General features: G+C 41.1%; 1 protein-coding gene across 6 annotated transcripts in view; it reads right to left on the bottom strand.

Moving 5' to 3' along the window:
- Positions 1–13618, bottom strand: part of map2 (microtubule-associated protein 2) — a 103733-nt gene that overhangs the window by 20961 nt on the left and 69154 nt on the right. For 3 of the 6 annotated variants that reach the window (XM_076875146.1, XM_076875143.1, XM_076875142.1), the window contains exons 5-12: positions 12513–12602; positions 11228–11302; positions 9029–9244; positions 6967–7248; positions 2727–5831; positions 2387–2629; positions 1967–2104; positions 549–610 (exon numbers count right to left, since the gene is read on the bottom strand). In XM_076875146.1, coding sequence (XP_076731261.1) covers positions 549–610; positions 1967–2104; positions 2387–2629; positions 2727–5831; positions 6967–7248; positions 9029–9244; positions 11228–11302; positions 12513–12602 — 4211 coding nt within the window. Of the gene's footprint in view, positions 1–548; positions 611–1966; positions 2105–2386; positions 2630–2726; positions 5832–5969; positions 6093–6966; positions 7249–9028; positions 9245–11227; positions 11303–12512; positions 12603–13618 lie in introns of those variants that run through there. The other 3 variants (XM_076875145.1, XM_076875147.1, XM_076875148.1) reach the window with 3 other exon arrangements.

Raw genomic sequence — 13618 nt, forward strand, 5'->3', positions numbered from 1 at the left:
TTCACTACTTGTGCAAAAACCCATTAAAATATGCCAAGAAGAGGAAACATTTTACAAAATGTAACCACCATTAATAATTTTCTTCATGAAATATGAACAAAAAACTAATGCAACACCTGCCTGTGTTAGTGTGTAGATGGAAGGACAAAGCATTTGCGTTATCTGGATGTGATGTGTTATTGTGTTAATGTCTTTTGAGACTTTTTTTTTTTGAACTCCGCAAGTCACCCTAGGAAATAACATCATTTTAATGATTCTACTGATAATTGTTTTTTCAAAATTACCGAGATGCTTTTTGTTTCAGATCCTGCAGAAGTCAAGATGTGTATTAGCGGTTTCATATTAATAGCAAAAAAGCAAAAGTTTCAAATATGTTGCACCAAAAAAAGGTTCTGCCTGTTTATAGTGTTCAGTATCCATTGAGTTTCTCTATGCCTATAATTTAATTGTTCATTCATGCTGACTGCCAGCAGAGTTTTCTTGGAATCTCTCTCAGTGTTTTTTGTGCCAGAGGTCGTGCCATTGTTAGGTTTGTTGAGTATACTTACCGATGCTCTGTCACGAGACTGTCTGGCAACGCTGAGAGGCTGACGACTGTCAGGTAGGACCTCTGAGGGACGGAGACAGACAGACAGAGAAGTTCAGGGAAACAAAAATACTTCAGAAGAATTTGTGCGTTAACCTTCGTACATTGAAGGAGAAGGAGTTAGGGCTCTCTAAATGCCCTACTTTGGAGGATTACCCCCATATTTATATCCTTGCAAGAATATGTTCCCATTACATAAAATGTAAAAATTACAGACATCCAACTTTGCATTCTTAAATGTGGCATGGTAAGCAATATGCCAAATTCAATGTTCTATAGGAGCTGGATGTTTCTCTCTTGACAGCTTTGTTCTGCAAAGATTTGGCAAGATATCACACAGAATGGGGGATTTTGTATTATGTAAGGCAACCTTGGAAAAAAAAAAATCGAATTGGGGCATTGCAGCAGTATACTGAGCTTTCCTCATCACTGACACAGAATTCAGTCCGTCAGGGGAAAATGGAGAGCAAACTGCCTCTGGGTCAGAGCAGCATTAGCAAACCTAGTAATAAGTTAAAGGGTGGCTGTCACTTAGCAAAGTCTGTCTACCATCCGGAAGGTCAGTGGTTCAATCTCTGGTACCTCTGGTCTTCATATTGACATGTCCTTGGGCAAGATGCTGAGGCCCCCATATTCCCCCTGATGCATTGATCGTAGTGACAGTGTGCGTGTAATAGAAAATGCTTCAAGGCATAGACTATATTAAAGTAGCTTGTAGTAAAAAGTGCTTTCAGTACTCAGAGTGGAAAAGTGCTTTTAGCACCACGGAGAAGATACCACAAGTTGGAAATGGCTAAACTGGATATGTAATTTAAAAGACCATCGAGGTTGTGAAGGTCTATAGTTTCTTTACTGACAAGATTCATTATTGTGACAAGTCAGCTGGACACCAGCAGCTGACAGAGAACCTAGATACAAACTGCAAAAAAAGATTTTATGAAGGAAAGATGTATTCATAAAGAATAACATCTTTATGAATGTGTTAGGAATTAAAGTATTATTTAAGTTAACAATACTGTAGTTAAGGGAAGTGTGCTGTGCCTTCTTAGACACATGTATATATGAGCATAGGTGTAAGCACAAACAAATGCTTAAAACAGAGAACACAAGTGAGACAGTATTTGTTAGCTCGGAGAACGAACAAAAAACACAAAAAAAGCAAAAAATACACAAATGAATCCAAAGAAAATATTAATGAAAGTCAATCTTTATTATGATGAAACACAAAATAAATGCATTTGAAAACAAATGACTAACAAAACTAATAACATTAAACAACCAATAAAACAAAAATGAAGCGGAGGCGAGACAGGGAATGCTGTTGCGGTGACTGTCCTGCAGCAAGCACCAGCTGTGTGACAGACCAAGGCAACGTGTCACCTGTGGTTATTCTCCTGGGGCAGGAGTGGTGCTGGATAGGACGGGTCTGGCGGACTGCTGCTTTCCCCGCAGTCCTCTTGGACGGGGATTGAGTCCGAGTCTCCATTTTTTTGGCCAGGTCAGCCTTCTTTATCACTGCTGCATTATCGGAGAAAAGAGGACCAGTGACAACAGCAGAGGAGTGCAACCACAGACAGAGACAGTCGTGTTATAATACGGAAAACACCACAGAAAGCCTGTGTACGGTTCATGCATACTGAATATTAGCTATCTATTCAATAAGAAAGCCTGCATACAAAACAGTCAGATACACAGAGTGCTGTGTTTGAGGAGCAGCTGACTTGAACATTATTTAACAATGATTATTGCTTCAGTTATTGACTTTATTTTACATACGACGAAAAATAAAATTACAATAACCTTTTTTCTTCTTGAGTTCCTCTTTGGGGATGTAGGCAGGTTCTTTGCGGGTAGGTTTGCGTTCTGGAGTCGAGATTCGTCCCTTAGGCCGCCCCCCCTTAGTCTTGGCTTTAACAGGCTTTTCCTGTTTCTCTGTCTTCCACTGTTGTGCCAGTTTGTTCTGGACCACAGCAGGTTTTTTGACCGGACTAGACATCTTGGGCAAAGGCTCAGTGTGCTCCGTTACCATACTCTTATCGTCATCTGCAGTGTGGAAAATAGGGCATGAGACTTTATTCAGTTTGTGTATTTGAAGCTGACAAGAGGGAATAAAAAGAAGAACCAAAAAAGGTGATCTCACCTTGAGTGTCAACCCAGGAGCTGTCCAGAATGGAGTCATCCATTGTGGTTTCATCTCTATCATAGCTTTCTGTTGGTCCTTCTGTTTCTATGGTCTGAGCCTCCCTCTCAGGGGAGCCGGGAATTTCAGGAACATCTCCCATTTCCTCTAAACTGGCAGCCTCTATGTCCGCTTCCTGAGCCAGCTCCACAGACTCTTCTTCCTCTTCTTCTTCTTCTTTCTGGGCAGCAATGCAAACTGCTTCGGCCTCAGGTGGGGCAGAGAAACGAACGCTGTGGCCCGGCTCTTCGGCTTCATCAATGGTTTGGACCACAGTAATGAAATCATCTTCAACTGTCACCACAGACTCAATGGCAGCATGAGCCTCAGGTATTTCCTTCGTCACGTCGCCTTTGTCCTTCATCTTCTCAACCTCAGCAGGCTTTATTGCATCAGCTTCTTTTTGTCTTGCATCCACTTCAGGCTGGTCTGCAACTTTTGTGTTCATCTCTTCTTCCTTCTCACGCTCTTCCTTTTCTTTCAGCTGCCTTTCTATTGTTTCTTTCTCTTCCTTCTCTCTCAACTCCTTCTCTATTCTTTCTTTTTCCAGCCTTTCTTTCCTTTCTCTCTCCTCTTGTTCCATCTTTTCCCTCTCTTCTCTTTCTTTTCTCTCCCTTTCTTCCTTTTCCTTCTTTTCTCTCTCCTCTCTCTCTTGCTTTTCTTTCAACTCCTTTTCTTCTTTCTCTTTCTTTTCTTTCAATTCCCTCTCCTCTCTTTCTTTCTGCTCTTTTTCTTGTTTTTCTTTCAACTCTTGCTCCTCTTTCGCTTTCTTCTCTTTCTCTTGCTTTTCTTTCAACTCCCTCTCCTCTCTCTCACGCTGCTCTCTTTCTTGTTTTTCTTTCAACTCTCGCTCCTCTTTTTCTTTCTGCTCTCTCTCTTGCTTTTCTTTCAACTCCCTCTCTTCTTTCTCCAATTTCTCCCTCATCTCCTGCTCTTTCTGTTCTTTCTCCTTCCTTTCTGTTTCTTCCTTCAATATCCTCTCTGCCTCTTCTTTCTCTCTCCTTTTCTGCTCTTCCCTCTCTTCCATTTCTTGTTCTTTCTTTTCTGCCTCTTCCTTGATTTTCTTTTCTTCCTCCTCTTTAAGTTTCTTCTCGACTGCTTCTTTCTCTTGCTCTGCCTTCATTTTCTTTTCTGGATCTTCTCTCTCATCTTTGTTTATGCCTAACACAGGTGAAGCTGATCTTTTCGGGGAGCCATACATTTCTCTTTGTTTAAGTTTGGAGGGTGAGAGCACTGGGGAGAGCAGCTTGTCATCATCGATATTGCTCTCCACAGATGAGGCAGATGAAGTTTTAACAGGCCTGGCAATTCGGTCCTTGGCCACACCAGTCAGCTGGTACACATCTTCAGCATCCACTTCCTCATAGGCTTCCTGATGCACCAGCTTCACCTTCTCTCGAAGCTCCTGCAGCTCTCGCTCCTCCTCCAAACTGAGAGGCCTGTCCTCCATCTCCAGTTTCCGGATCTGCCTCTCATAGTCAGCAATCTCAGTTTCTGACGCTGAGCCTTCACCGCTGGCTTGCCGTTCAGTCTCGCTCACTGACCTCCCACCTTCCTCCAGTGTCACAGTGACAGTTGGTGTCACAAAAGGCTCACAGGGCTGAGCAAGTGGTGTCTCGCTTACAGAGGTAATCATCTGATCATCTTCTTTGTTCTTTTTATTTTCTTCAGCTGAATCTTTTCTCTCTTCTTCTTTCTGGTCTTTTTCTTCAGCTGCATCAGCAACTCCTGATGGCTGTGTCTTATCCTCCAAAGACACATCTCTGACTGCTAATTTTCTTGCCTGCTCAGCTACCTTTTCCTCCAGGACAGACGGGGTGAAGACTTGTGCAGAAGTGTCTGTAGGGCTGAACACATCTGCAGGGGACGGCATGGGCCCTGAATATTCACTAAAAACACAATAACCCATCTCTTCCAGCTGGCTGTCACTCTTTCTAGCTCCAGGACTCTGTTCCCCTGAAATTAGGCTAGCCAGTGGGTCATAATTTAAGGCAGAAGAATCAGATTGAATCGACTTCCTCCGAATGATTTCTGGGTCACTGTTTTCTGATTGCAGTCCCGAACGGTTACCAGCAAGGTCAAGCATTTCGGGCAAGTCTTGTGCCATTACTGTGCCATTTTTATATGTATTCTTGGGAGGCTCAGGGGATTCTGGAGATTCCGGTTCAGGACTAGGTTTTGGAGGCTGCTCTGCGATCCTTGGAGGAGATGAGGAGTCTGAAGTAATGGAAGCTGCCGTCTCAAGTATGAGTGGAGGGAAAGATGGTGGCTTATCTGCAGATGGTGTGGTAACTGGAAGGTAGTCTGCTGAGTCATCTAAGCTTCCACTGGTATATGACATGATATCTGTGGCCAGTGGGGAGAAGTTTCTTTGTCTACCTTGGCCACTTTGATCCATTGCTCCTATGGTGATGTTAAGTGAGTAACTCCTCTGCTCTAAGGCAAGTTTACCTGGGGAAAGCCTGCAGTCATTACTCCTGTCAGGAACTGTAAATACCCTAGTGTCTTCTGTTGTACTTTTTTTAGCTTCAGGTTTATCTTGAGCTTCAGCAAGTGTGCTGTAGCTGATCTCAGGAGAACTGGTATCATCAGTACTCTGCTTTTCACCAGCTCTACTCAGTTCGTAATAACCCTCACCTTTACTGTGAGGACCTTCACTAACCTCCATGGCTGATGTTTCAAAATAGGCTGACATCCCAGATCTGTCTTTTGTGTCACTTGTTGAGTCTCCTCCTTGAACTTTGGCTCCCACTGATGTGAAATCAGCAGGAGAGCTGATGCTGCTGAACTCTACCACCTCCACTGATGGCTGCTTCTCTGACACTGTAATCGGCTCACCATATGTAGGCTGAAGTGTGATCGATCTGACGGGTTCCTTGGCTTGACTTTGAACATCTGGGGGTACAAAGGATGGCATATCCATGGTGGGACTCTCTGGTACAACTCGTTCACCAGCAAAGAACCCTTGGATCTGGGGCTCATAAAACTCCTCTGGGCGTTTCTCTGATCCAATGCTGTCAGGGCTCATGGATCCACTGTCCTGCTTGTCTGTCTCCATCTTCAAAGCTGAAAGGATATCTGTAAGTTGGCTGTTTGATCATTACAGAAATGCATTGTTTTAGCATGCTGTGAATGAGATATCTATTAAGCCAGGGTCTGGAAAAGCTATGACAAAAACAGGCAAAGCTCTCCTCAGAAACTTACAGCACAATGGTACGGCCATCAATGAAGAAGTACGGCGAGATTACGCGGTCCACCAAGTCACAGATGGATGATAAAATGGGATGGTGGCGTGACGGAAACCAGCATGAGGCAACTGTGATGTTGCTTTATGGGAAACAAGCAATAACAGATGGGAGAAATATCCATGCTGACCTTCAAAACCATCAGATACCAAGTGAAATAACATTTCTGTCATTCAGTAAAATGAAGTGTTTAGTCAGTTTGTCAAGTTTAAAGCTTTTAATATTTAAATAGTTTTCACTATTGTGAAAAATCTAGGGTTTAAATGTTCAGATGTCAGTTTATTAGCACAATCATGGAAGAACTTTACTGGTAAATGACAGATAAATGCTATATGCTGTCACCAGCTAAAGGTGACAAAAACAACCCAAAAAAGAGAAATAATTAGGAATTAAGCTGATACAGAAATGCATTTGATGAGATGGTTTTACCAACAACTGCACCACACTGAACATGAGACAGCCAACACAAAATCCCCTGCAAACTCTGTACTCAGATTCATGATACCAATGATTTATGCACGTGTTGCAGGAATGAATCATGGCTACAAAACTGCGCACAGCACTGGCATACCAGCACTAGGCAATGTATAAACACAATGAAAAATCTGGAAGCTTATAGCAGGTGGAAAAAATAAAACCAGCAACCGTCACGATTAGCATCACTTCACTTCATCATACCACTACGAAAACGGCCGGCCCCGAAAACCACAGCAAGTAAAAGAAAATATAAGCAAAAATACACAATAAAACCAGGTTAAGTTAAAACAATGTGGCTTTTTTTCACCAACAAGCCTGTGTTGCCTTGCAGCCGCAGCAGAGCGCAGGGAGGATTACTTGCCATTCCACTTGAATTATAATGCTTATAAGTTATACATTTCCTTTGTACACATCTTGCGTTCTTATACAGTGGGCAATGCAGGAACATGCAGGCAGGGAGAGCAGAGGGCAGGACACACCTGTCTCCGGGCTCTCCTCACCCTCTGCTTCCTCCTCCTCTCTGTCCATAGAGCTCTCTGCAGTAGCACTAGCTGCCTCAGCCGGCTCCAGGTCTAGATCCTGGGCCTCGTCTATGGCCTCTGCCTGCTCTAAGGGCTCAGCTTGGGGGCTGTCCAGCTCGGGCTCTTCCCCACTCCACTGCTGCTCATCAAGAGCTGCCTCGGACTCTGCTGCCTCTGCACTCTCCTCCTCATCTTCCACCTCCTCCTCGTATTCAGCTGTAAGAGCCTCCATGGTCTCTTCTTCCCGAGAACAGGGTGAAAGGGGGACACATTAAGACTACAGGCAACACAGACTTGGGTTATGTGCGAACACAACTTATGACGGGACACTTTCAGCTCTAGGGAAAGATGGCCTAAAATATTTATTTGTTCACACATATATGTACATTACACATACAGTACAGACTGCTGTTATTTATGCATTTTTTGTTTTCTTTTTATCATATTAGAAGAATATGTTTTTTCCCCCCAAATATCTGTCTTTTTAAAATATTTTTTCCAGTCCATAAGCAAATCCTTAACAGATACTGACCTTTGATCTTTTACGACTAAGGTCAGTTGTTTAGTGGTAAAGATAACAGGAAACAACACTTCATGGCTTTACACTGCATGGACAGGATACTATATATGCAAGTAAATGAAGGAACATTGTATTCATTTGAGTGAAAGGAGAGTTAGCTGCAGATCCACCGTGACAATGTCGCATCTTTCTAAGGATTTGCAGCTGATCGTACAAAGTGGTTGCTAATAGTCATTAAATATGATCATTTACATTAGTTTACACTAACTAGAAGTTAATAAATGTCTTCAGTATTACACAAATGTTAAGTTCAGCTGAGATCTGTGATTCCAAACAACGACAGTAAAATATGTCCTGTAAGATAACTTCTGAATCCCTAAGCTATGGGAGTCAAGAGTTCTGGCTTTTCATTTCATTTTAATTTAATATCTCTGGAGAAAGAACTTTCTTTCCTGCACTCTTTTGAGCAAGAAAAAAAAAATCAGCAGCATCAGGAAAGTTTAATAACTGAGACAAGTTGAATCGGTTCGAGATGGGCTCTTGGTTTCTCTATATTACTTTTTTTGTATATTACTGGATAGGGATTTGGATTCTGCCATTAGATTTCCAAAGATTTATTATGCTATTTTTACAGCACCTTCACAGCATTACAGTCATACTAGACTTTACACTTATTTTGTGCTGAATGACTGACAAACTTGTTAAAAAATGCCAAAAAAACCATGAAAAATCAGCTGATTATTTTTAGATTGGTTTGCTTTTTTAAAAGGTTATTTATTATGCTTACTGATGACCCCGAATAACAAGAACAAATGAATGGAATGATTTTTTTTATAACAGAGTTGATAATGGGTGTTTATTAAAAAGGCAGAAGGGCCTCATAAGACTGCATGTGCATGACGTCCACATTTCTGAACCACAAATGTGGGTGAATATGTCTGAGCTGAAAGTCTTCCTTGTTGCCACAGTGAGAGTGTAAAGGTAGGTACGGATGAGTGTAGAGGGTCTGACATAGCACAGTATGATTTAGGGGATGAGAAGTAGTCTGGAGAAAAGAACCAAAATACATCTCTGGGTCTCCAAGACATCTATGAAAGGCTTATGGTCATGTTCCACAAGTCGGACTTGCACGATGGTCTGACTGATGAGCGAATGGCAATAAAACACTGTTATTTATATAACTACTTTGAACCGTCACTACTATGTGTTAGAGTTAAAAGCATGGCAAACACGGATAGCAATGGGCTTGGGTAAAAGAAATTTAAAACAGAAGAGAAATATGGCTGTTAAATTAATATGCTGTTTTGATTGAATAACCAACACAAGGACACACAAACGCACACAAAGACAGACGAAGAGACGAGCTGACGGACGGAGAGACGGAAAGACGAAAGGAGAGAGGAATGGGGGAAGGGAGTCAAATCACAAGAGAAGAGAGGAAAGAAAGAGAAAGGAGATGGAGGGAGGGGGGATGGCAAAGAGGAACCATGCGTGGTTCACCTTCAATCTGTCTAAAGGCCACGGCTTGCCCTGTGGGGCGAGAGCCCGAGTGCGTCCACTCTGGGCTGAACAATGGGTGCTCATAGTACTCCTCTTCGGAGTGGTAGGGGTCGTCCTCGGGCACGGAAACTGAGATGGAGGGGGCGAGGAACTTGCACCTCTCACGAGAATTTTGGAAGCGGCGGAGAGGGCCCGCCTCCTCCTCATCCCCTACATCTACAAACAAGACAGACACAAGGAGAAGAACTGCAGGGAAATCTGGACACGCAGACTGAAAGAGAGAGTGAAAAGGATGGAGAAAAAAAGATAAAGGAAAAGGGAGAAGAAAGCAAAAAACTGGAAAAAAAAACCACCAAAGAATGGCCATCTTAAAAGTGACTTAACATGCAATTAAAGATTTTTTTTCTATAAGGAGCTTTGGTCCAAACTTTTTCCATTTGGTCTTGACTTTATTATTTCATCAGCCAGTTCAACTGAACAGCAGTCACTTTGCACATGTAACTTTTTGAGACTGGTCAAACGGCAGAATTAAACTTTATAGATATGACCAGGAAAATATATTCTGCATTTATTGTATCGTTATTGATTTAGCTACTACTGATACTAGACTGAACAGAACTGAAAGCAGAACAAATATGGGCCCAGCTATGGTCCTTTAACTTTTATGAAATGCTAAGTAACCAGCAAGTTCAAAACAATTTTTGCCTGACTATTTAAGATGGACATTTTTTGCAGAGAAAAGAGAGATAAAGCTTGAAGAGAAACCGACAAAAGAAACAGAAAGAGTCAGCAGAGAGGGGAATGCCAAAGAAGAAGAAGAGAAAACTTGTTTGAGAGCAAGAGAGACGTAACACACAGAGGACAATGACAAACAGACAGTGACAAGCAACTCAAGATAACAAAGCTTTGGGGGCCAGCCATTCTTTGAGAGCAACAAAACGGGCATATTGTATCATTTGTGAAAGATATCTGCTTCACATATGAATGATTCAACCAAAAATAAAATACATACAACATTAAAAATAAACAGCTACAACAGTTATAGCACTAATACAGCAGAAGTCGCTAACAAACCTGTAATGTTTTGTGGGGGTTTTAAAAGCCACAGTGAGAACAAACCTCAACACTAATACAAACTACTCAGTCCTGTAAAACACTCCACCTACAGTAAGGAACCTACATCCCAACAGCTTTACAGCTGTTTGTCATGAGCACACAACACATAACAACACATGTCACAAGGCTTTGCAGCTCCTAACCTTATTTCTTTTAGTTTTAGTTTTATAGCCCAGTCACTGCTTAAAAAATTCGATCAAACATAAATAATCAAACTTTATCACAGCTCTAACTGGGATGTTCAAAATCACAGGATAAATCTACACTGTGTGATTCAGAAAATGTAAATTAAATATAAAGTATTTTATGTGTGCAAACGGCATTCATCATCTTCCAGTCTCAAGAGGCAAGCTATACTAAATTATGTAACTAGATTGCATTTCTACATTGGGAGGGGCTTTTTTAATACCCAATTTATTGGCTTTTCTACACCTTGCTGCAGCTTTCTTAGTCCTTAAATGTATAATTTGTATAAACAGAGCTAGATCTCTGTCACCTATAGCCACAGCCAAAGACACAGGGTACAATGACCAAAAAACGCAACACAATGATTAGACAGGCAAAACTGAAGACATAACTCAAGTAAAATCACAAACAACAAGAAATCAGAGGGTTACCTAAATTGGCTGTCATATTAGTGTGTAGAAGACAGTGAAATGAAGAGGTTAGAAAAGGAAATGGATGGAAAGGATGACAAAAAGAGTGCACTTAGTAGAGGTGGAGTGTTCATGCATGTTATTGCGTCTTTGTCAGGATAAATGGGGATCATAATGAAGATATTCATTTTATCTGTTTCAGGCATACAATGATGACACATATGCAGTATTCCAAAAGAAATGGATGACAGGAAAAAAGGAGAAGATGTTTCTGCTTATAGCAGCTTAAGTAGATTTTCTGAACGTTTATCAACGTGTGGTTCATGCCCTTTAGGCAGGGCGTGTCCGGAGAGGTGGGGCACTTCCAGTGCAAGCATATACCAAGACCCAAGTCTTGGTGGTCATAAAGCATCAGAAGCCACAGTCAAAAGAAGAAGTCTCTCTCTTTAAGAGACATACCGAGTATGTATTTATATTCTTGGCCTACCTTGTTCTAGAGGTCCAAAGTGCTCTGCAGCAGGTGAGGGGGGAGGCGAGGGAGGCAAATTGGTGGTGTCTTCAACTAGAAAGTGTGACAGAGATAAAAGACTGAAGTTATTAAAAAAAATAAATCACATATTATAAAGGATACTTTCCACTAGCAGAAAACACTTCTTGCAAGGTAACATGCCAAGCATATATATGTATAGCAAGGTATTGCAAGGCTGAAAACTGCTAATTTCCATTTTCACATGCATTTTTACAAGCAAAAAAAAAAAAAAAAAAGAGTAAAACATGGAGTACAGGTGCAGAATCCTGTAAAAAAGTGCTGTGAATAAGCAATAGCTTTGTATTTTTCTGTTTAAATAGCAGAAAAAGAAAGGCACTGCTAAATATGAACTCTGGCCATCCAATCGGTACCACATCTGGCAGCCAAACAGGATTGCTGTCCAACCATTGCTTAAATCATCAGTTAATACCAGTGAGTGCATATTCCCTGTTATTTTTAGTTTCAGTGTCAGTTGCTCACAGTTTTCACTGCAGCAGTAATTAGAAACAATTTAGTCTTTTTTTTTTTTTTAAATCACAGTTATAAACTGCACAGATCATATATCCTTTCTGTACATATACACAGGCACATTACACTATGCTTATGCACATTTTACTCCTGTTATGGGTATTATATATGTGGCTGTTCCCTGCTTGATTCTGTTGCCAAAGACGGGGGTCAGACAGTAAGAAACAGGCTAGGCAACGTGGGAGTTGAAAGTGACTAATTAAAGGATGGAGGTATGAGCTACTCTTGTTACTACAGGTACACTGTTCCATGTAAATGTTTGACAACCAGAAGCCTGGTTTTCAAGTGTGCAGGTTATGAGACTAATTAAACAAAATATACAACTGGTCTACTGTTTAGAAAGAACTACTAGAGTTGCTGAGGGAAAATACAGACATTTCTGTGTCTCCAACATATTCTCTTTTGCTGCAACATGTTTTTAACGTTCTTCAATTAGCGAGTCTTTTCAGGTTAGTAACAGTCTGCTATATTGCTCCACTGTTCACTTATTTAAAAAAAACAGGTATAACAATAGGACTAAAGATTAATAATTTCAGCTGTCTAGCAGATGGATTAGGTGCTCCGACTCCTGAAATGCTGCTTTTAGGGATCTGGAGACATGTCCTCTGTACCCAGGGCCAGGTCCCATGTGAACAGGGGCCTGCATATTATAGTTTTCCAATTGCTACTGCTCTCTAGCACCATTAAAGAACATATGTGCATTTTTATAGCTCACCTGATGGCAGTCTTTGAGTCTCCTGCTCTCCCTTCAGTACTGCCACTGCCTCTGCTGTCACTTCCTGTACAATCCGGGCTGACACTTGCTCTACCCAGACACAGACATACAAGGTCAATGCAATATTATTAAACATGTTTCAACCAGACTAATTCTCTGTCCATTTTGCTTTACAGTAGCTCTTTCATGTCACTCAAAATGTGAGACGAAAGGCAGCATGAGGGGGCTGAGATTGTCTTCATAACACCATGTCTGCTAGTGAAGGCTGCAAGTGTCACCATGGGAACACAACATCCCATGCAGACACAAAGTATGAAAAAATACCTGTAATACTTTCTCTATTTTCATCACGACAAAGGAAATTTTACATTTCAATAACACACAGTAACATTTCTAAAAATACTGCCAAACCTAAAAGTAACATAAAGAATAAAGAATGCAACAGCTTTTTACATAGAAATACAAGAATGATACCGCAATGTGTAATACTGTCAGTTGTTTACTATTGTTTTTGATTTTTTTAATGAATGATCAAATGTGAGCTGAATCCAGTTCCGTCGGCGCAGACTTTTTTGTAATTTAACTATCAATCTGAATTCATTTCATTATCCAGGAAAGAGTGCTGTCTCAAGATGCAGTTCAAAGATGGACCCAACTGCAGGCCAGCACAAAAAAAGTGAGCTTTATTTCTAAGCTGGTAAAACAGTCCAGAATGAAAGCAAATACGGAACTGATTAAACCAAGAATATAAAAAACCTGACAAAAAGCAGGAACAGGAAGAGAATGACAAAGAGAGAGGTACACAGAGGACTAACTGGGAATAGGAAACAGAACTTAATCAACACAATAAACAGACAGAAAGTGAAACAGCGGACATGAGAGGAAAATGAGCCACAAGAATAAAAGATAAATGAACAAACTGGCAGCAGGAGGACTGAAAGGAGATAGGGAAACACTGAGGGAGCTAAACACAGGTAACAAACTCAAACTAGGAACTAAAGCTGAATGAAAAGCAACAGTAGAGCAAACCATTATCCTAAACAGTATTCAGATCCCATAACAACGCACTCCAACACTAAAAATTAACTAGACTTGGAAGGATAAAG

Source organism: Maylandia zebra, linkage group LG16 (assembly GCF_041146795.1).
Source record: "Maylandia zebra isolate NMK-2024a linkage group LG16, Mzebra_GT3a, whole genome shotgun sequence".
NCBI lineage: Eukaryota > Metazoa > Chordata > Actinopteri > Cichliformes > Cichlidae > Maylandia > Maylandia zebra.